We start from the raw sequence: 23,464 nt of genomic DNA, 5'->3' as shown, positions 1-23,464 counted from the left end.
GGCTCTGTTGCTTTATCACCCAAAGCACTCAACTCCATTTCCTTCCTTTAGCCATTATTGAATTGCAGCTTGTTGTGTTACCTTCAATTTGCTTTTGTGTGTGTTTTGTCTCTTCAAATTGAGTATAAGGCCTGGAAGGGAGAGGTACTCACTTTGGCTTCCTTTACTTCCTCAGAGTATTCAGTGCACAGCAAGCAATTCCATCATTCTCCGGAACCCTTTAGCTCCTAACCTTGAGAAATAGTGAGCCTTCAGACAAAGGGAGACAGATGCAGCCTGTGCTCGCAGCAGAACCCAGAGAGAAGAGCATAGGCTTTAGAATTCCACAGACCTGGGATCATCTGAAGGGGCCTTTTACAAAATCTTTGTAACCTGAACCTGTTTTCCTCATCTGTAGAATGGAGTTGGTAGTACTCACCCCATAATAATAATTAAAGCAAATATACCCACAGTGCTCATTATGTATCAGGTACTCTTCTAGGACCTTTATGGGTCTTAACTCCAAGATAGAGTCTGTTTTTAGCCTTATTTTGCAAGCAAGGAAGCAAAGCATGGAGAGATTAAGTAACTTTTGCCCCAAATCACACAGCTGCTACTCTGGCTTTAGGGTTCCTGCTCTTGGTGCATGATAGACCCTTAAATGATAACTGTTTCTGTCATTGTTATTATTTTTAATTTACCTTAAAAATTGGGAGATGATTGACCTAATGTTTAGAATGGATTTTAAGGTCCTTTTTTGAAAAACAAAATGCTGACTTAGATTTAATCCTTTGAGGACAGTGTCTCTTTTGGTTTTATCTTTATACCCCTAGCACCTCTGATTATTGGGAGCCGCTGGTAGGTACTCAGTAAATTGTCTGTTGCCTGAGTGAAAGAATGGGAGTAATCCTAAAAGGCAGAAATCCTATCATGCTTGCTATCAGACTTTTGCATGGCATTGTAACTTTGGGCATGTCACTAGGCCTCAGTCTTGTCCACTATAATTAGAAATATTGCCACTGGCTTCTTGGGCATGGTTGTGGGAATTGAGATACTCTACGTGATTGGGATTTGTTCTCATTACCCTGTCTTTTAGTTCCCTGCGTTGTATATATTTATTTTTCCGACAGACTACAACATTTTCTGAGCCTAGAGATGCACTCCCATTTTTGATCAATATAGTTATTGATTGGCTATTTCTTTCTCCCTGTTATACTCTTTAAAAAACAGCTACCCTTGAGAAATGGCGGAAGCAGTTTTCCACGCCCCAAAGAGGAAAAGAAGAGTGTATGAGAGTTATGAATCTCCTTTGCCGATCCCTTTTGGTCAGGATGGTGGGCCTAAGAAAGACTTCAAAATATTCACTGCTGAAATGATAAACAACAATGTAATTGTGAGAAACGCAGAAGATATCGAGCAGCTGTATGGGAAAGTAAGTGCCAGCTGCTTTGGTGTGGCTCCTTCCTCACAGCCCTGAGCCAGCTGTCCCTGTTGCTTCTCCCCATCCATTCCCAAAGCAAACTATAATTGAGCCATATTATTTCCTTGCCGTTTGGTGCATTGTAGTATGGGAACAGCACAATTTGAATCAGGTGCCCCAAAGCCGTATGTTAATGAGGATAACTCCCCGACCCATGAACCCATATTTCAATGCATTGACCTTTCTTGTCTTTCCATTATAAAAGGCTTGTGTGTTCATAAAAATGTCTAGCAGTTTACAGAAATGTAATGAGTAAAAAGTAAGAATCCCCACTCGCTCCCATTCCATCCCCGGAGGCAACCTAAGTGGCATATTGTTCTGTGTCATGGACAGATGAGGCTTCAGCATGTCCTTGGCTCCTTATCTGTTCTCTCTTCTGGTTGAGGACCTCTTCTTAGATGAAGGCAAGTTCTAGTTTTTGCTGTTTTCCATAAATGATAGGTGTGGGTTGAGATTGGTAGCTTGTTTGCTTTTTTTCCCCTCCATAGCCAATTCATTAATGGGGGCTTTTTTTTTTTTTTTAAGTAACTAGAGGGAAGATATAAAGCTATGAAAAGTAGAATGAATCTCTTGTTAACTCAAATAGTTGTTTTCCATAATTTGGCTATTGTTGAATGGATAAAGAAATTGTGGTTTGTATACACAATGGAGTACTACGTGGCAATGAGAAAGAATGAAATATGGCCCTTTGTGGCAACATGGATGGAACTGGAGAGTGTTATGCTAAGTGAAATAAGCCATACAGAGAAAGACAGATACCATATGTTTTCACTCTTATGTGGATCCTGAGAAACTTAACAGGAACCCATGGGGGAGGGGAAGGAAAAAAAAAAAAAGAGAGAGGTTAGAGTGGGAGAGAGCCAAAGCATAAGAGACTCTTAAAAACTGAGAACAAACTGAGGGCTGATGGGGGGTGGAAGGGAGGGGAGGGTGGGTGATGGGTATTGAAGAGGGCATCTTTTGGGATGAGCACTGGGTGTTGTATGGAAACCAATTTGACAGTAAATTTCATGTATTTAAAAAAAAAAACAAATAGTTGTTTTCCTTCTGCTAAAAAATTAGTAATTAAACGTGTACTAACTTGTTTTCTCTTTTCCCGAAAGGGTTATTTTGGAAAAGGTATCCTGTCTAGAAGCCGTCCAAACTTCACAATTTCAGATCCTAAGCTCGTTGCTAAGTGGAAAGGTAAACTTAAATCTTTCAATTCTTTTGACAAGTTATTTTCTTTTATTTTTGATCTTATGCTTCAGATTACACAGGAAATTCTTGAAAATTATATAGGAAGATTCTCTAGAGAAGAGGTAACATGCACAGTGGCAATTTTACTGCTAAAACTAGCAACTAGACTAATTCTAATCAAGGTGGAAGAGTCCTTATGGTTGGTGAAAATGTGTTTTATCGAATTTCTGGAATTGTCAGAAATGTTATTTACGCTTTTCTGTTGTTGAATGTTGACTAACAGGGTACTGTGCATGTGGAAAGTACTAGTAATTAAGTACCTCATCACCTGCATGCAAAATGAGTTTTATATTTTTTATTTTTAGAATTAGAATTTACAACAATAACCATAACGTTAATGAATTTGTTAAAACATTAACCAATGTGTATAGTTCTTACTTGCTTACCTTGACTTCTTTAACATATAAATCTTTTACCCTAGTGTATTTGTTTAAGGAAGTCTCATGGTGATTACATAACCAGTGCTGGCATATTAGAACATAATTAGGGTTTTTAAAAACATTTCATTGTAAGAAAAAAACACAAATTAAAACTGTGGTAAGGTACCATTTCAGCAGTCAGATTGGCAAAAATCCGAAAGTTTGACAATATTCTCCTTGGTAAGGCCCTGAGAAATATTCTCACTCATTGCTGATGGGAACGCAGGTGGTCCAGCTATTACAAGGGGAATTTGGCAATGCCTAACAAAATTATATATACATTTGCTTTTTTTTTTTTTTTTTTAAGTTTATTTATTTTGAGAGAGAGAGAACAAGTGGTGGAGGGCCAGAGAGAGAAGGAGAAAGAATTCCAAGCAGGCTCTGCACTGTCAGCGCAAAGCCCAAGAACGGCTGGAACTCACCAACCGTGAGGTCATGACCTGAGCCGAGATCAAAAGTCAGATGCTCGACTAACTCAGTCACCCAGGCGCCTCTATATACATTTGCTTTTTCCCCCAGTCCTCCTCTCCCCCTAACCACTGGTAACCTTAATATGTTTTCTGTGTCTGTGAGGTTGCCCGTTCTAGATATTTATGTAAGTGGAATCATACATTTTGAAGCCTTTTGTGTCTTTTACTTAAGATGTTTTCAAGATTCATCCCTGTGTAGTATGCATCAGAACTTCATCCTGAATAATATTCCATTTTATGGATATATCATGTTTTGTTTATCCATACATCCAGAGATGGACATTTGGGTTGTTCCCACTTTAGGGCTGTTGTGAGTAGTGCCACTGTGAACATTCATATACAAGTGTTTGTGTGGACATATATTTTCATTTCTCCTAGGTACATACCTAGGAGTGAACTTGCTGGGTCATATGATAATTGTATTTTAATTTTTTTAGGTAATGTCAAACTGTTTTCCTTAACACCTACCCCATGTCACATTCCCACCAGCAATGCACAAAATTTCTAATGTCTCTACTTCCTGTTTTTTGGCTTTTGATTTTTCGGTGTTTTATTTTGTTTATGATAGCCATCTCAGTGTGAAGTGGTAAAAGTTTTTAATATTCATGAAGTCCAGTTTATCTTTTTTTTTTTTCTTTCATTGCCTCTGGTTTTGGTAGCATATTTAGGAAACCATTGCCAAATCCAAGCTTATGCAGATTTCCCCCCGTATTTTCTTCTAAGAGTTTTACAGTTTCAGCTCTTAAATTTAGGTCTCTGATCCATTTTGAGTTAATTTTTGTGTCTGATGTAAGGTAGAGTTCCAGCTTCAATGTTGTGCCCATGGATATCCAGTTGTCCCAGTATATGCATTTACTTTTAACCCAGCAATTCCATTTCTAGGAATTTATTTAAAAGATACACTGGCAAATATATGAAAAGAAATAGCACAAGGCTATTCACTGCAGTGCTTTTTCTTACATTAAAAGACTGGAAACAATCCAGATACCCATTAGGAGGGGACCAGTCATTAAACTGTACTACATTCGTATAATAAAGTGCTGTGGAGCTGAGCTGAGAATGAGGGATCACAGAGATGTATTCCTAAGTGAAGACAGCAGAGTAAAGGGGAGTCTGCATAGTATGTTATGGTTTATCTGGAGGTGGGTGGATATAAATATATTTTTTTAAATTTAAGGAAGGATATACCACAGATTCTTTTTCTTTTTTAATTTTTTTTATTTTACATGCAAATTAGTTAGCATATAGTGCAACAATGATTTCAGGAGTATATTCCTTAATGCCGCTTACCCATTTAGCCCATCCCCCCTCCCACAACCCCTCCTGTAACCCTCTGTTTGTTCTCCATATTTAAGAGTCTCTTGTTTTGTCCCCCTCCCTGTTTTTATATTACTTTGCTTCCCTTCCCTTGTGTTCATCTGTTCTGTGTCTTAAAGTCCTCATATGAGTGAAGTCATATGATATTTGTCTTTCTCTGACTAATTTCACTTAGCATAGTACCCTCTAGTTCCACCACGTGATTGCAAATAGCCAAGATTTCATTCTTTCTGATTGCTGAGTAATACTCCATTGTGTATATATATACCACATCTTCTTTATCCATTCATCCATCGATGGACATTTGGGCTCTTTCCATACTTTGGCTATTGTTGATAGTGCTGCTATAAACATTGGGGTGCATGTGCCCCTTCGAAACAGCACACCTGTATCCCTTGGATAAATACGTAGTAGTGCATTTGCTGGGTCGTAGGATAGTTCTATTTTTAATTTTTTGAGGAACCCCCATACTGTTTTCCGGAGTGGCTGCACCAGTTTGCATTCCCACCAGCAGTGCAAAAGAGATCTCTTTCTCTGTATGCTTGCCAACATCTGTTGTTGCCTGAGTTGTTAATGTTAGCCATTCTGACAGGTGTGAGGTGGTATCTCATTGTGGCTTTGGTCTGTATTTCCCTGATGATGAGTCATGTTGAGCATTTTTCATGTGTCAGTTGGCCATTTGAATGTCTTCTTTGGAGAAGTGTCTATTCATGACTCTTGCCCATTTTTCACTGGATCATTTGTTTTTTGGGTGTTGAGTTTGATAAGTCCTTTATAGATTTTGGACTAACCCTTTATCTGACATGTCATTTGCAAATATCTTCTCCCATTCTATCGGTTGCCTTTTAGTTTTGCTGATTGTTTCCTTTGCTGTGCAGAAGCTTTTTATTTTGATGAGGTCCCTGTAGTTCATTTTTGCTTTTGTTTCCCTTGCCTCCAGAGACGTGTTGAGTAAGAAGTTGCTGCGGCCAAGATGAAAGAGGTTTTTGCCTCCTTTCTTCTCGAGGATTTTGATGGCTTCCTGTCTTACATTGAGGTCTTTCATCCATTTTGAGTCTATTTTTGTGTATGGTGTAAGAAAGTGGTCCAGGTTCATTCTTCTGCATGTCACTGTCCAGTTTTCCCAGCACCACTTGCTGAAGAGACTGTTTTTATTCCATTGGATATTCTTTCCTGCTTTGTCAAAGATTAGTTGGCCATATTTTATGGGTCCATTTCTGGGTTCTCTATTCTGGTCCATTGATCTGAGTGTTCTTGTGCCAGTACCTTACTGTCTTGATGATTACAGCTTTGTAGTATAGCTTGAGGTCTGGGATTGTGATGCCTCTGGCTTTGGTTTTCTTTTTCAAGATTGCTTTGGCTATTCGGGGTCTTTTCTGGTTCCATACAAATTTTAGGATTATTTGTTCTAGCTCTGTGAAGAATACTGGTGTTACTTTGATAGGGATTGCATTGAATATGTAGATTGCTTTGGGTAGTATAGACATTTTAACAATATTTGTTTTTCCTACCGAGGAGTATGGACTGTTCTTATAATTTTTTGTGCCTTCTTCAATTTCTTTTGTAAGCTTTCTATAGTTTTCAGTATATAGATTTTTCACCTCTTTGGTTAGATTTATTCCTAGGTATTTTATGGTTTTTGGTGCTCACAAAGCATCTTCACTGAAAGTGCCCCATGCATACCTACAGAAAGGGTTGGTGAAGTAACTTTCATGGCAGTGTTGGTTCTGGGTGTGGACCTGTGAGTTCTGGGCTCTAGTTCTAGCTCTGGGAATCTGGCTGGCTGAACCTTTCCGCCTACAATGTTACATACTGGTCACCTGATGGTGTGGGTTTTAGTCCTCATCTTCCTTCACCCTGACTTTGGGCAAGTCATTTCTCCTTACCCAAACTCAAGCCTTCACCCCAGCGCGTTAGAGGCTTGGAATAGAGGATAATCAATCGGCTGTTAAAAGCCTAGGAAAGTGAGTTCACAGACTCCTACCTCCTTAGGAATTTCAGTTTGCTGTGTCATGACCTCCCTCTTCTGGTAATTTAACATGTAACTATTTAGCAAGTTTTACTGACAGCCTTCCATGTGCCAAGCGCTAGAGATAAACAGGTAAAAAAGCAAATCCCCTCTCCTTGAGATACAGTCTAATTGAGGGCGCAGACCAGAAATGATGGATTCTAACCCTAGCTGACATATGACCAAGTGAAGGATTATAAAAGGACTGATTAACTTTTCCTGAGAAGATTAGGAAGAAACACCAAGGAGGAGGAGCTGGGCTCTGAAGAATGAGTAAGAGTTCACCAAACAGACCGGGGGAAACAGGCAGGGGAAGCCATGCAGAGGCTGAGAGGGAGCAAATGCACGGCAGGTCCGTGGAATGGCAGGCAGCCTGAGGTGGCGACAGGGCCAACAAGTAGAAGAGAGTGGACAGAGAGGGTAGAAGATGAGGCTGAAGCCAGAATCTGAAGAATCTCCTAAAATGAATATTTGAGATTTACTCCTTCAGGGTGGCCCACAAACTTAATTTTTGCTTCCCTGGCATAAATTCATTTCCTTCAAATTTCTATTACTGTCTGAAACTTAGTTCCTACATAGATCAGGAACAGGTTCTCAATTATTAAGATCATTACACTATTTGAAAACTTTCTAGGTTTCTGGCCAAATGTTAGTAACTGCTGAAGCTGGATGGCGGGTATAGGCAGGGTCATCATGCTGTTTTTTCCACTTTTCCTTCCTCTCTTTTCGAAACACTAATTATGAAAAAAAAATTCTCAGACATACAAAAGTAAAGAGAATAGTAGAATAAATTCCCATGTTCTCACCCATCAGCTTTAATAATTAACTCATGGCCAGTCTTGCTTCATCTGTTCTGCTCACTCTCCCAGTCCCCAGGTTATTTTGAAAAAGATCCCTCACATCCTATCACAGCATCTCTAAGTGGTTCATTATGCATTTCTATAATGATTCTTTTTGAAAAATCTAACGGCTTAAAAAAAAAAAACAAAGTGGGGCACCTGGGTGGCTCAGTCGGTTAAGCATCCGACTTTGGCTCAGGTCATGATCTCACAGTCCGTGAGTTCAAGCCCCAAGTTGGGCTCTGTGCTGACAGCTCAGAGCCTGGAGCCTGCTTCAGAGTCTGTGTCTCCCTCTCTCTCTGCTCCTCCCCTGCTCATGCTCTCTCTCTGTCTCAAAAATAAATAAAAACATTAAAAAATTTTTTTAAAAAAAGGATTTTTAAAAAAGGGATGCCTGGCTGGCTCAGTAGGTGGAGCATGCAAGTCTTCATCTTGGGGTCATGAGTTCAAGCCCCATGTTGGGCATAAAGCTTAAAAAAAAATTATAATATTAAAAAAACCCAAAACATAATTGTAGTACCATTATCACTTTTAAAAATTAATATTAATTCCTTAGCCTCATCCAAAATCTATGCATCGTCTCAATTTTTTTCTTTTTTGGAGACTGACTCAAAATCCATCTAGGGCCCATACACTGCAACTGACTGAGATACCCGAAGTTGATTTTAACATATGTTTCCCTGCCATGATTTTTTTCCCGGTGGTTCATTTGTTGAAGTAATGGATCTTCTGTCCTACACAACTTCCCCCTGGTCTGTTCTCAGATGATTACATCCTTATTGTGCTGTTAACATGGTGCTCAACAAAGGAGGTCACAGGCCCAGTGCGGTCCTTCATCTGCTTGTGGACAGTCCAAGAAGGGCTTGCACCAACCTTTAAGCAACCGACTCACTCAGCACATTGCTTAGTTCAGCTCACCTTGTTTCCACAGTCAGATTTTCATAGAGCAGGAAGCCGTAGGTAAATAACTAAATACCATGTCATCTATATCCATTCTGGTGCAAAGGACTTACCTTGTGACACTTGAGTACTCTGAGCAACACTGGCTTAATAAATATACTCTTTGACACTGTTTCCTATGAATTGGAGTTAGAGGCTTGATTGGATTCAGGCTCAAGTTTGGGGGCAGCCTATCTCATGGGTGGTCCTGTGTGTTTCCTTACAAGACAAAAAATGTCTTGTCTCCTTGTATGTCATCAGCACTGTTGGTGATCATGCTTTAATAGAGGATGCAAAACGGTGATATTCAAATCCTATTATTCCTTCTTTGTTTAGTGGTGAGAATGTTCTATAAAGAGAAACCCCTCACTACTTGGTTACCCTGAGAGCCAGATCATGTTTACCAATTTCCAAAATGATGAATCCTCCACAGGTAAACAGTGAATTTCTTCTGGCATGTATTAGTATGTACCAGTATAAATTAAAAGATTCAAGCATTTTGGGGGGATACTACTACCAATGACTGGATTTTAAAACAAATTGTAGTATTATTCTTATTGATGCTTGAATGTTTCCATGTTTGGCCAGCAGAGTCTCTTTTGAAATAAGCCTAGCAGTTTTTGATAAGCTTCCTTGCTTCCTGGTGTAAGTTGTTTCATGTAAAAAATCCTGGCTCTCAATCATATCAACATAATTAATCATTTACTTTTTTACACAATATGCTACCACCTATGAAATAACTGCTAAGGGGTGCCTGTGTGGCTCAGTTGATTAAGTGTCCGACTTGGGCTCAGGTCACGATCTCACAGTTCATGAGTTTAAGCCCCGCATTGGGCTCTGTGCTGATAGCTCAGAGCCTGGAGCCTGCTTCAGATTCTGTGTCTCCCTTCTCTCTGCCCCACCTCTGCTCCTGCTCACACTCTGTCTCTCTCTCTCTCTGAAAAATAAACATTTAAAAAATTTTAAAAAAACTGCTGAAAGCAATGTGAAGGTTATTTTGCCACTCTTCCTTTCTTTAGAGTATAGGGCAGGTTGATTGCACTGACGGCACTGACTTTAAGCTGTATTACAAAAAAATTTAAAAATTAAATAAAATAAATAAAAATAAATAAAATAAAATAAAAGATGCTTTGTGGAGCACTGGACAATAGCGATAAAGTGCGCAGATTTAGGGCCTTGATGTTCTCATCCAAAAGTAGAGGGCATGTACATTGAGAGGTGGCATAGAGGAGGCAGATTATCAAGCCTCTAATCCTAAGCACATGCCACTGCTGCTGAGCTGCAGGGTTGAGTTGAGCAGGATTTCAGGGTCACATCTGAGCACAGCAAGAGCACCGTGATCTGTCAGCATCCCCTTCCAGGGGTTGGGTTCACAGAGGGATGGCTAATGAGGCACGTGTTTGCCATTGCTGGTTGGGCAGGATTAGTGAACCTGTTAGATGTGCGATTTGGGGCTTCTTAAAATTGTCTTTGTCTTTGTTGCATTTTCAGTGTTTTTTTTTTCCTTAAGGAAAAAAATTTGAACTAACAGAACGTCTTTGTTGTTACAGATATGAAGACAGACATGCCTATAATCACGTCAGAAAAGTAAGTCATGATGGCCTTGGCCAGAGCTACAACTTAAATCAGATCTGTTTGTAGATAACCTTTTCCACTGTGGTAGTCCATGGCTTTTTTTTTTCTTTTTGGTAGTGTATGTGTCCTTGAAAATTATGTCTGAACTTATTGTGGATCAAATTGAATTTGAAATGTATTGTTTACTTTTTTAAATAATCCTAAACCAAATATTTTGCCCTTCTAATTCCTTCCAAATTATGAACAATTACCCTGTAATGTATATGTCTTTAAGTGCTAAGATGCATACACTTATACACTTAGGTCTAAAATTGGCCTCCTGCCCTGTCCTCTTTCCTTGCTCTGCACTTGCAGGGTGACAGAAACGCTTTCACAGAGACTCTTCCTCATCCACTCACACAGCCACAATTCCTTCCTCTAGCTTTTCTTTACACTCTTCCCATTTCCCCCAAACTTTTCTCCCTGACCCCCCCGAACACATGCACTGCCTAGCTATCACTGTACATCCCACGATCCAGCCTACATACCACTCTCCTAGAGGTTCTTTCCTCACCACCACCCCACCCTTGGTTGAGGTCATTCCTCTGGCTCCCATGCAGTCTGCCTTGGCGTCCCTCCCTGTGCCGTCTATCACATACCTGGATTGAGACTATCGGTTCCTGGAGAGCAGAGACCATGCCGGATTCCTCCCTTCAGCCCCAACACTTAGTGGTCCCTTGGTAGGATTTTGTTGACTCAATGTTCATGCATTTAAATCTTCATTGAGGGGCATCTGGGTAGCTCAGTCAGTTAGGCATCCAACTCTTGATTTCAGCTCAGGTCATAATCTCATGATTCATGAGTGTGTGCCCTGTGCTGGGCTCTGTGCTGACAGCTCAGAGCTTGGAGTCTGCTTGGGATCATTTGTCTCCCCCCAACCCCCACCCCTGCCCTGCTCACACACGTGAGTATTTTCTTTCTCTCTCTCAAAAACAAACAAACTTGATAGATAGATAGATAGATAGATAGATAGATAGATAGATAGATAAAGGCACCTGGGTAACTCAGTTGGCAGGTGATGATCTCACAGTTCATGAGTTCGAGCCCCACATCAGGCTGTCTGTTGTCATCACAGAGCCCACTTCAGATCTTCTGTCCCCCTTTCCCTCTCTGCCTCTCTCCTGTTTACACTCTGTCTCTCAAAAATAAACATTAAAAAAAATTTAGGGGTGCCTGTGTGGCTCAGTCGTTTAAGCATCTGTCTCTTGATTTCAGCTTGGGTCATGATCTCATGGTTCATGAGTTCAAGCCCCACATCAGGCCCCATGCTGACTCTGGCTCAAGCTTGCACTCTGTCTCAAAATAAATAAATTTTAAAATATATATATAAGAATTATACTAATAAATAAATACTTAAAAAACATATAAATAAATAAATCCTCAGCATCCTTGAAGGGCAACTCAAAGTGCACGTCTTCTGTAAGCCTCCTAAAAATATCCATGCCCACGATGATGTTTCATCTTGCTTCTAGCACATATTGGCAGAATCTGACAGCTCCTTTTCGGTTTCGTGCTCGGTAACCCCATGGCCAGAGGAGTGGCCAGGAGGCAGTGATACCGGGGAGATCTCAGTGGCTGCTCGGGCTATAACTGCAGGCAGGGGCTGGATGTCAGGTTCTAGTCCATGGGAGGGGCCTGCTAAGGACCCAGCAGAGCCCCCATCCCAGGAGTAGAGCCCCCATCCCAGTAGTAGCTGCAGAAAAGCCGCAGTCAACACTAAGACTCAGAAACAGAGCAGAAGCCTGACCCTCAGAACTGCATCCGGATCATGCTGGCAGTGAACATGGCATGGCATCAAGCCATTTTGAGTATGTGAGGTTCTGGATGGGGGGAGATTGCCACCTGCCTGGGGTTATCCCTTCATAAGCGCTATAGTAATAACGTTCCAAGGATTTTATTGATCCTTGTAGTAGTTTCCTAGAGCTGCCATAACAAAGTACCACAAGCTTGGCTTGTGGCTTGTGGCTTAAAAGAGCAGAAATGTATTCTCATACTTCTGGAGACCAGAAGTCCAAAATCAAGGTGTCACCTGGGGTGTGCTCTCTCGGAAGACTCTAGAGGATGATCCTTCCATCTTCCGTGTCTGGCCTTAGCTTCTGGTGGTAGCCAGTAATCTTTGGCCTTCCTTAAGTTGAAGATGCATCCCTCCCGGTTCTTTATTTTCGTGTGGAGGTCCCCTTGTGTCTGTCTCTGTGTCTGTGTCCAAATTTCCTTCTTCCTTCAAGGATACCACTCAGTACCACTTCATCATAACTTGGTTACATCTGCGAAGGCCCTGTTTCCAGAGAAGGTCACATTCACAGGTGCCAGGGGCTAGGATTTAACCATATCTGACAACTCTGTCAGAAAATTATGCCCCCTTATCAATACTTGATTCATTATTAGGCCGTAATAATTACAGTCACAATCTAAATATTAAAAAAATACTAAATATTAAAAAAAATGGGCTTATTTTTATATTTTAGGTTAATTTTCCAGTTTAAATACTTGTTATAATTGTTTCTTTACTATTCCCTCTGAAACTCTGATCCATTTCTCTTTTTTTTTTAATTTTTTTTTTTTAACGTTTATTTATTTTTGAGACAGAGAGAGACAGAGCATGAACAGGGGAGGAGCAGAGAGAGAGGGAGACACAGAATCTGAAACAGGCTCCAGGCTCTGAGCTGTCAGCACAGAGCCCGACACAGGGCTCGAACTCACGGACCGTGAGATCATGACCTGAGCCAAAGTCGGATGCTTAACCAACCAAGCCACCCAGGCGCCCCTCTGATCCATTTCTCAAGTGCATTCACTCTGATTGGCCTTTACCTTCCGTGAAATCCTTTCTGGAGATGGGGATCAGGGCCTTCAGATAATGCCCAAGGGGACTGAAGTATGTTGGTTGTGTCCTTGAAGGACTAGCCCTGAGAGGGGTGCTGGTCTCCCCTCCTCTTTTGTGGTCCTTTATTCAGCCAGCATTTACTGCAGGTGCCTGTGTGTCAGGCACTGGCTAGGTGCTGCAGATAGAAGAGGAGGAAAAGATTCCATCCCTGTTCTCAAGGGATTCAGTCTAGTGGGAGAGGAAGAGAGGTAAGCAATTGCACTCTTCTGTGATAAATATGGTGATATATTACCATCACCATTGTCGTGGTCAGTGGGTACTGGTTGCTCCAGTAGTGCTGGTTCCCAGTCTGTATGCTTTACCTGACATCTCAGTTCATCTTCTCAAGAAGCCTTTGAGGTAGATGTACTTATTTCCGTCTCATACATGGGGAACCTAGAAACAGCTTGTCTGAGATTATGTCAGCTCAGACCAGGCAGTTGAGCTCCAGAGCCTCTGAGGAATTGACACATAGAATAGTACCGTAGTTGTACATGCTGGTGTTTCTTGGGTATACTCCACATACGAGGTACTCTACTATCTCTGAAGTCCTAACATCACCCCTGGAGGTAGGTCCTGTTGTTATCTGACAGGTGAGGAAGTAGAACCCAAGGAGGTTACGTAACTTGCTCAAGGGTAGTACTTAGACCTAAGCACACTGACTCAAAACCATTTTGCTGTGATCTTCCAGTAATAAATAGGCATTAATCAATAGGTGGTGGAGAAGGGTGTTCCATGCTAAAGAAAGAGGTGTGTTCAAAGAAATAGAAACAGAAAAAGCAGAGGTGTATTCACATGGTACACCATTTTCTGTAGTCTGGTGTCCCTAAACTGAGTCTGCTTTTCCCTAGCCTCATTGTTGCTTCTAATCATAGCTACCACCTTTTCCTCCTGCCAGTCTGCGCCTTATGTTTCCTGACTTTTACTTTTCACTTTTTTCTTCCTGCGGCCTCTCCAGCAGTGTTTGGGGGTAATCGCAGCAGGATTTGGCTTTTTAAGGTATTGCCAGCCAATGAGCCGACACCTGCTCTGTGACTCATAGGCCATATGTCTTAGTCATTTGTGTATCTGGCTGTTTTCATCACCAGTCTTACTCAGAGGCTTTCTTCCACATGCTTTTGCAGCCACTGTCTCACTTGAGCTTTCATAAATGAACATCTGAGGTCATTATGAGGCAGGAATGCAGGTGTGATTCTGGCCTCTTGCAGAAGAGCAAAGAGACAGAGAGGCTAAGTGGCTTAGCTCGGAATCACACAAAAGAACCAACTGCAGAACCCAGATCTAGTGCAGGGCTTGTCCCCACATGGCTGTCCCTGCTCTCAAAGAGCAGTTAATTAAGATGTACATTTCCATTCATTAAAAATGTTATTTGTGGGGTGCGTGGGTGGCTCAGTCGGTTAAGCACCCAACTTCAGCTCAGGTCATGATCTCATGGTTCATGGGTTCAAGCCCCACATCAGGCTCTGTGCTGACAGGTCAGAGCCTGGAGCCTGCTTCAGGTTCTGTGTCTCCCTCTCTCTCTGTCCCTCCACCACTCGTGCTCTGTCTCTCTCAAAAAATAAACATTAAATGAAATTTTTTTAATGTTATTTGTATTTCTTAATGTAATATATGTGAGTCAAAATGATTTTATTTTTTTCATATTTATTTTTGAGAGAGACAGAGCATGAGCAGGGGAGGGGCAGGGAGAGAGGGAGACACAGAACCCGAAGCAGTCTCCAGTCTCTGACCTGTCAGCACAGAGCCCGACACAGGGCTTGAACTCACGAACTACGAGATCATGACCTGAGCTGAAGTCAGACATTTAACCGACTGAGCTACCCAGGCACCCCAAAATGATTTTATTTTTTAAAATAAATGCGCCTCCATGAAGTAAGTGCAGTTAGTCCTGGTTTAAAGATGAGGAACTGGGCCTTACCACGGTTGTGTAGCTGGTACAAGAACATAATGGAATGAGAGTTTGAACCCATATTTGCCTTGACCACCGTACTGCAGAGAGCAGAGCAGTGGCCTGTGTGTGCTCTCTCTCTCAGTTAGAGATTTTTTGTTCAGAGGGGCAATTGCTGAACCTTTCTTTCAGTGATTCTTCCACATATTTTGAGTCAAGGAATTTGATGAAAGTTGTGGATCCCTTCCCAGAAAAGTACACACTGACACAAAAATTTGTGTTCAGATAAAGGAGATTCATAGACCACGAAGCTGATAAAGCCATTGCTGTAGGTGGTATGAAAAGCAAAGATTCTTTTTAGGTCTCTCGAATGAAAGTTCTTTTAACTGCTTGTAACCGTGGCCATGCTCTCCGTGCAGGTGAGAAGACACCCTGCTGTTGTATGAGCAGCTACATTTTTTTTTATTCTGATCATTAAAAGTAATACATAACACCCTTTATGTGGTTACCCCATTTTCTGGGTGGGGGAACAAGCATAGAGAAGTTAAGTAATTGATTTTGTCAAACAATTACAAGTGACAAAGTCAGGCTGAATGTGAAATGTGCAATACAGAGCTCATGCATGTAATCGCGATGTCACCCTGCTTCTCAGGTGTGAAAATAGCTTTGCTAGGTTTTAACCTTTAAATCTAAGATACAATTCCCAATATGTAGGAAGGCATGTTCATCCCCATGTAGGATAAACAGGGTGTGGACAGCTGGGAGATTCTTCTGATGGGTCAGGGTTAAGCACAAATCTCTTAAATATAACAGCCCGCTTCCTTGTTCAATTGTGTGTGAGATGTAGCAGTTTATGACATATTCAGCTATCCTTACATAAAGCAAAATACTCAAGGTGAAGAGTAAAATTACCTGTCTTTCAACAAACCATGCCTTCTTAAGTGCTATCAGGCTAACAGCTATAGAGGCAGAAAGTTGCCTTTAGCCCTTCTGATGATGAGATTTTCCAGTATGTCGGTCTGAGCCCACACGGAGGTGTTCCAGTGGCATTGTCATGTGGTGACATCTCACTGGGACAGAACCCTGTTGTCTTACCTATGACTTTATGTAACTTGGGAAATGTTTGGGGGTTGCCTTTACATTTAAGGAACTAAGCAGGTATTTCCTCACCAAAAAAAGCTTCAGAAATTATTCTGAGAAAAAGGGCCCTTCCTGCTAGGATGCTTGGCTATATGTATAGCACCATAATCATTTCTTTTCCTATGTAGTGGAAACCTTAGTAGGTACTATGAAAAATATTTATTAAATTCTCATTTTGGAGCTCTCGGGTGGCTCAGTCGGTTAAGCATCTGACTCCTAATTTGGGCTCAGGTCATGATCACGTAGTTCGTGAGTTTGAGCCCCATGTCAGGCTCTGCACTGACAGTACGAAGCCTGCTTGGGAATCTTTCTCTACTTCTGTTTCTGTGCACTCTCTCTCTCAAAATAAATAAATAAACTTAAAATGCTCATTTTTCACTCCCGATACTGAACAAAAGCTCTTTACATTGTGAGTGGGATATTTTTCAGAAAATATTGTGATATCCAAAATTGAGAATAATGTAAAAGAAATCCTGACAAATGACTCCATATTCTCTTTATATTTACCTAAATCATTTGGCCTACCAGTTTTAAATTACATAAATTTTCATACTTCATTAAACTGGGGTCAATTTTTTTTTCAAATTGAGAAAAATAGGGGCGCCTGGGTGGTTCAGTCTTTTGAGCATCCAACTCTTGATTTTGGCTCACATGATGATCCCAGGGTCGTGGGATCGAGCCCCATGTTGGGCTCCATGCTGAGCAAGGAGCCTGCTTGAGATCTCTCCCTCCCTCCCTCCCTTCCTCCCTCTCTCTCTCTCTCTCCCTCCCCCTCCCCCTCCCTCTCTCTCCTTCTCCCTCTCTCCCTTCTTCTTCTCCCCCTGTGCCCCTCTCCCCCACTCACACACTCACTCACTCTCTTTCTCAAATAAAAAAATTATTCGAAAACCAAAAAAATTAAATGAAGCTCTAATAATAAAAACAAAAATAACACATGCTTATTAGAAATAATTAGAATAATTAGAAAGCACAAAAAAATTATAAAGAAAACACTTACCTATGGCCTGCCACTGAGAAAAACTGCTATAAACATTTCAGCATACTGCCTACCTATCTTTTTTGCATACTGTGTTGTCTTTTGAATATTGAAATTCAAGTATTACTTCATATGTGGAACTTGAGACACTTAAGAGAGTACCATGAAGGAAAGGAAGGGGAAAAAAATTGTTTGAAAGAGAGAGGGAAGGAGGCAAACCATAAGAGACTCTTAAATACAGAGGACAAACTGAGGGTTGATGAGTGGGGTGGGTGCAGGGGAGAGGGGAAAATGGGAGATGGGCATTGAGGAGGGCATTTGTTGGGATGAGCACTGGGTGTTGTATTTAAACAATGAATCATGAGAATCTACCCCCAAAACCAAGTGCACATTGTATATACTGTATATTAGCCAACTTGACAATAAATTAAAAAAAAAAAAATTCAAGTGTTACTGACGTTATTTCCCTTTTGCAGGTATCAGCGTAGTATAGAATGGGCCACAAAGCTCATGCAAAGACAGGGGCAGGATGAGAGTACAGTGCACAGAATCCTCAAGGATTACACAAAACCACTCGAGCATCCTGGTATAAAAAGGAATGAAGAATTTCAACGGCATGATGAGCTGAATTCTGAAACCATTCCCAAAATGGAAGGTATTGCAGATAGAGAGGAACTTTCTGTGATGAATGGGGGCTCAGAAAAGTCCCTAGACCTGGAGGGTCCTAACGAGCAATCAGACCACCTACAAGAGAGCTCAGGGCCTGACCCACTGACTCCAGATGGCTTGGATGAACACTTGGTAGAAGTTGCCACACTGCAGCACTGCCCCCCACCCCACGTTCATTGCAGCAAAGATATTCTCCCCCGGCGTGACACTCAGCCTGGGGACAGGAGTCCCCAAGTGGATCTCATCTGTGCCAGAGAGAGAGGGCCCAGTGATGAGTATGTGCTGGTAGAGGAAGATGTGTGTCATGTGAGCGAGAAAGAATGTGCCATACGTGAGGAAGTGAGTATAACTGGCCTTTGACAACATGGGTTCAAACTGTATGGATCCACTTATACATGAATTTTTTTTTATATACAGTACAATAAATGTATTTTGTATATGATTTTCTTAATAACGTTTTATTTTCTCTAGCTTTCTTTATTGTACGGATACAGCATATAATACTTAAATATGCCTTAATGAGCTGTGGATGTTATTGGTAAGGTTTTCATTCAACAGTAGGTTATTAGTAGTTAGGTTTTGGGGGAATCAAAAGGGATACACAGCTTTTCTATTACAGGATGTCAGCACCCTCAGCCCTGCATTGTTCAAGAAGAAAATCATTCACTTCCTCCAGAACCATCTATGTCTGGCCCATAGCAGATGTGGGATGACCAGGGTGTCCCTTACTCAGAACTGGTAGCAGGCCCATATTAAGTACTCAGGGCATGTGAGAGGTGGTGAGACACTCGGAATCCGCAGGCACTGCGTCCCAGCCCTGGTGGCTCAGTAGTTACGAGGGCTGTTTCTACTAAAACTTCAAGTCTGTGAATAACTTATTATTTTTTTTAATGTATAAATTAAAGCAGCTGCAATAATATTCTTTCCCTTGGGTGGGATAAAAAGAAGTGTTGTGGTAAGTACATGTAGTCTTGCGTCTGGCTGTAGCAGAGGGTCTTAGGTATGGAAGTCAGCCAGCATAGGAGAAGCACTGGGAAGCAGACCCAGAGCCACTTCAATGATGGATGCACAGTCAGAGACAGGTGCCCTGAAATGGTCTATAATAGCTAAAAATGAGAAAATCTAATGGCTAAGTAGTACATGAAACACCATTTGAAGAAGTGCTATCTACGCTTCAGAATGAGATTGTGAAGTCTAATTAAGAACCTAGGCACACACTTGTGAGGTACAGGTCGGTGAAAAGAAGGACATAAAACAGACCAACAAAAGGATCACAATTGTGGGAAAAATTCTTGGGGAAAAAAGAAATAAATGAAAATGTTAGTCGTAGAAAACCTAAAATTTATTTTTCTACATAATAATAATAAAAATCTATATTTTTAGCAGTATTAAGCCAATAAATGTGAATTCGGAAATTTATAAGAAGCATGTTTGTTTTAAAATGCAATCTGCTCTATGTAACATGTAGTCCTTCCATTTGTTCTCTACGTATTTTCTTTCTTCTGTCTTCAGTTGGCACCAAAAAAGAGATTAATATGCAGAAGAAATCCATATCGGATCTTGGAGTATTTGCAACTTAGCCTAGAAGAGGTATGTTTCCTGCATGTTATTTTTTCAGCTCTTGGTCTCAGGGCCTGGGCAACCTGTAAATGCAGCCCACCTATAAATGCAATTCTGTCTGTAATTCAGCAAGTGAGTATTCAGTAACTGAATGTTATAAATCGGTCTTGAAATGACCATAGTCAGCTTCCAAAGTAGGCCTGCCTAAGTTTCACTCCTTAGCCTTCCTTTCATCAAGTCTAAGATTTTGGGGGTGGGGGACTTCCCTATATCATGAGATACTGTTTATATACCATACCATTCACCCATTTAAAGTGTACAGTTCAGGGGTGCCTGGGTAGCTCAGTTGGCTAAGCCCCTGACTCTTGATCTTGATTCAGGTCATGGTCTTGCAGTTTGTGGGATCAAGCCCCCACATCGGGCTCTGCGCTGACATCACTAACAAGCCTGCTTGGGATTCTCTCTCCCTTTCTCCATGTTCTAGATAGATAGATAGATAGATAGATAGATAGATAGATAGTACAGTTCAGTGGTTTTCAGTATATTTGTGGAGTTTCACCAGCTTTTAATAAGCTAAGATTCATGTTCTAAGTCATGTAATGACTGCTAATTACATAAATGGATTCTAGATATCTCCTTCTGTAGGATTACTAATACATGTTCTCTTAATGCAATAGCTGCATTCCCAAAAGTTGGCTTATTAAAAGTGACTCACTAAAACTTGCATCTGGGGCACCTGGGTGGCTCAGTCAGTCAAGCGTCCAACTTCAGCTCAGGTCATGATCTAGCAGTCTGTGAGTTCAAGCCCTGTGTCAGGCTCTGTGATGACAGCTCAGAGCCTGGAGCCTTCTTTGGATTCTGGGTCTCCCTCACTCTCTCTCTCTGCCCTCCCCTGCTCACACTCTGTTTTGCTCTCTCTCAAAAATAAACATTAAAAAAAATTTTTTTAAGTGCATCATAAATTTTTCCTCTGATTTAAAGTTCCTCTATGCTGTGTTCACCTGTTGTTCAGTCCCTTTTTGTTTGCTTATGTTTATACTGTTCACAGAAGCGTCCTTTCTGCCCTGGAAGATAGCACCCGTTCCTCGCACCCATGTGCCTCTTCCCCAAGAGCGCTCCTGCCTGTCTTGGGTAGCCTCAGCAGTGTCTAGCACCATTCTCAGGAAATGTGTGTTGAATGCATCCACATTGGTAACTTCATAGACATGTCCACAGAGAAATGATTGTGTCTCCATATTCTCTTGATGTCCTTGTCTGTACTTCCTTCCACACAGTGAAGCCAAAGGTACAGCCTTATGGACCAGGAAAGGATGTTTGGAATTATTTACTTCATCTCATTTTACATGAGATAGCTTAGTCTGTTGTCAAAGACAATAGCCACTAGGCACATGTGACTATTCTATTAAACTAATTAAAATGGAGCAAAATGCAGAATTCTGTTTCTCAGTTGCGCCAGCTACATTTCAAACACTCAGCAGCTGCTTGTGGATGTAGCAACTGTATTGGATAGCACAGGTGTAGAACATCGTCATCACAGAAAGTTCTGGACAGCACTGTGGATACCCATTCTCTAAGGGCTTGAGCTCTCTGGTCCTTGATTTCTTCTCTGTAAAATGAGGGCTATATAGCATCTCATTCATAAGATGTTCTGGGAATTAACTACTGCTTGTGATGGGTTCAGCACAGTGCCTGATATATAGTAAAATGCTCAGTAAGTGTTACCGCATGCTATTCTTGTCATTATCATTATTAAGTTATTAAATTACTTGTAAATTATAATTAAATTACTTACAAAAGCTAGTTGGAATATTTTCTTTGCAGTCAGTTTTGCAGAAATTTTCACTGGGTACTTCCTGTGTGCCAGGCACTGAGCTTAGTAGTAACAATACAGAAATAAACAGACTATGACTCTGGTTCTAAAGGTAGCCCAGAAATAATTACATTCAGTGCAGTCTGTGGATGGTGCCAGTGTTGCTCCTCTAGTATCCTTTACCCAGGATGCTTAATAATTATGGTTACTAATTATAGCTGGGAAGACTTTACAAGGTCGGTAGTATCTGTGGAGGTTAAAGGATAAATGGGGGATTGCCATTTGGACACTGGACAGCATGGGCTCTTTCTTGCAGCTCAGTCCTGGATGGCAATACAGGATGGCTAGACTGTGGAGGGCACAACTATGAGTATCTACCAGGAGTCTGTCTCTCTACCGGGTGGCACCAGGGCACTGCAGACAGCTGTGTCAGGGAAGGGTGAGGACCATAACAAGCATCAATAGGAGGGTGGGCCAGATAGTTGAGGCCAGGAGGAGCCAGGCAGTGTCTCTGCCCTGGGAGGCAGCAGCAGTAGGCAGAGAGCGTTAGGTGTCCGCTCACTGTCCCAGTAGGTGACTACTTGTATTCCATTCAGTGCTTTTTACAAGAAAAGGGGCTGCTGTCCACTGCTGTCTCCCAAACACTCCCTGAAGAAAAGCAAGAGTGTTGGGAGGTAGGTGAGGTTGCTCTGTGTTCTTGGAAGCTGCTTGGTTCCAGAGGACATTCCAGAGAGGTGTTACAGTTTTCAGGGAGCGTGCAGTGAGACCTAGCTCTGCTTCTCAGTTCTGTTTTGGCAGATTTCCTATGAATGAATCACCCATGTTTGGTGCACCACTCTGCAGTTTAATGTGTTTCCATAAATGTCCTCAGGAACACGGGCGGCCCTTCTGTGGTGATTCAGAGGAGTTCTTTTTAGGGATTGAGAATGGTAATACCACAGCTGACTTAAAGATCTGTCTCTTAGAGATCTGTTACTGAGAACTGTTTTTCTGTTATAATGCTTTGGGCTCTAACTAGATTTAGTGATGTGACATTAAATCCTCATTAAACTCTTCCCTCCATTTTGCTCTGATAGTGAAAACTTACTAATGAGATCTCAAGGGACATACTCGCTCCCTCCCCTGACTTCCCCAGTCTGCTGATGATTTAATTCCAAGTAAAGCCAACTCAACTGAATTAAGATCCACTCCATCTGTAATAAGTACCTAAGAGCAGTTTGTGTATATTCATAAAAGCCGTTTATTTTAGGCCAGTAAATATTAATGAGGCATTAGTTTCATCAGTTCTTAGAGAAACACTTGTTGACTGATAATGGAAAGTTTCTAAGGAACTTAAATTCTAACACATACCAGGAAGGAGTCTCTTGCTTAGCAAACAGAGGATTGAAATTTTCCAGGCTGTAATATCTAAATCGTTCCTTAAAAAGGAGGGGAAACTAAAATGAATTGAGCAGGTAGGTGCTTTGTGTAGCCTTTAAAATTTTTATAAGATTTAATCTCATTAAATCTTTTTTTTAGTCCAATAATAATCATTGTATTTATTTTTTTAAATATGAAATTTATTCTCAAATTGATTTCCATATAACACCCAGTGCTCATCCCAACAGGTGCCCTCCTCAATAGCCATCATCCACCCTCCCCTCCCTCCCACCCCCCATCAGCCCTCAGTTTGTTCCCAGTTTTTAAGAGTCTCTTATGTTTTGGCTCCCTCCCTCTCTAACCTCTTTTTTTTTTCTTCCCCTCCCCCATGGGCTTCTGTTAAGTTTCTCAGGATCCACATAAGAGTGAAAACATACAGTATCTGTCTTTCTCTGTATGACTTACTTCATTTAGCATAACACTCTCCAGTTCCATCCACGTTCCTACAAAAGGCCATATTTCATTCTTTCTCATTGCCAAATAGTATTCCATTGTGTATATAAACCATAATTTCTTTATCCATTCATCAGTTGATAGACATTTAGGCTCTTTCCATAATTTGGCTATTGTTGAAAGTGCTGCTGTAAACATCGGGGTACAAGTGCCCCTTTGCATCAGCACTCCTGTATCCCTTGGGTCAATTCCTAGCAGTACTATTGCTGGGTCATAGGGTAGATCTATTTTTAATTTTTTGAGGAACCTCCACACTGTTTTCCAGAGCATCTGCACCAGTTTGCATTCCCACCAACAGTGCAAGAGGGTTCCCGTTTCTCCACATCCTCACCAGCATCTATAGTCTCCTGATTTGTTCATTTTAGTCACTCTGACTGGCATGAGG

The 23,464-nt window shown here is 41.3% G+C and overlaps 1 protein-coding gene across 4 annotated transcripts in view; it reads left to right on the top strand.

The window, feature by feature from the left end:
- Positions 1 to 23,464, top strand: part of TSEN2 (tRNA splicing endonuclease subunit 2) — a 49,248-nt gene that overhangs the window by 4,627 nt on the left and 21,157 nt on the right. For 2 of the 4 annotated variants that reach the window (XM_015074645.3, XM_015074643.3), the window contains 5 exons: positions 1,210 to 1,411; positions 2,563 to 2,644; positions 10,241 to 10,277; positions 17,645 to 18,176; positions 19,350 to 19,427. In XM_015074645.3, coding sequence (XP_014930131.2) covers positions 1,223 to 1,411; positions 2,563 to 2,644; positions 10,241 to 10,277; positions 17,645 to 18,176; positions 19,350 to 19,427 — 918 coding nt within the window. In that variant the 5' untranslated portion in view covers positions 1,210 to 1,222. Of the gene's footprint in view, positions 1 to 1,209; positions 1,412 to 1,792; positions 1,864 to 2,562; positions 2,645 to 5,844; positions 5,995 to 10,240; positions 10,278 to 17,644; positions 18,177 to 19,349; positions 19,428 to 23,464 lie in introns of those variants that run through there. The other 2 variants (XM_053218934.1, XM_053218935.1) reach the window with 2 other exon arrangements.

The sequence above is a fragment of the Acinonyx jubatus genome, chromosome A2 (genome assembly GCF_027475565.1).
Source record: "Acinonyx jubatus isolate Ajub_Pintada_27869175 chromosome A2, VMU_Ajub_asm_v1.0, whole genome shotgun sequence".
NCBI classification, from domain to species: domain Eukaryota; kingdom Metazoa; phylum Chordata; class Mammalia; order Carnivora; family Felidae; genus Acinonyx; species Acinonyx jubatus.
The sequence above is the reverse complement of the archived record's forward strand: the minus strand, read 5'-3'. Positions and strand labels throughout refer to the sequence as shown.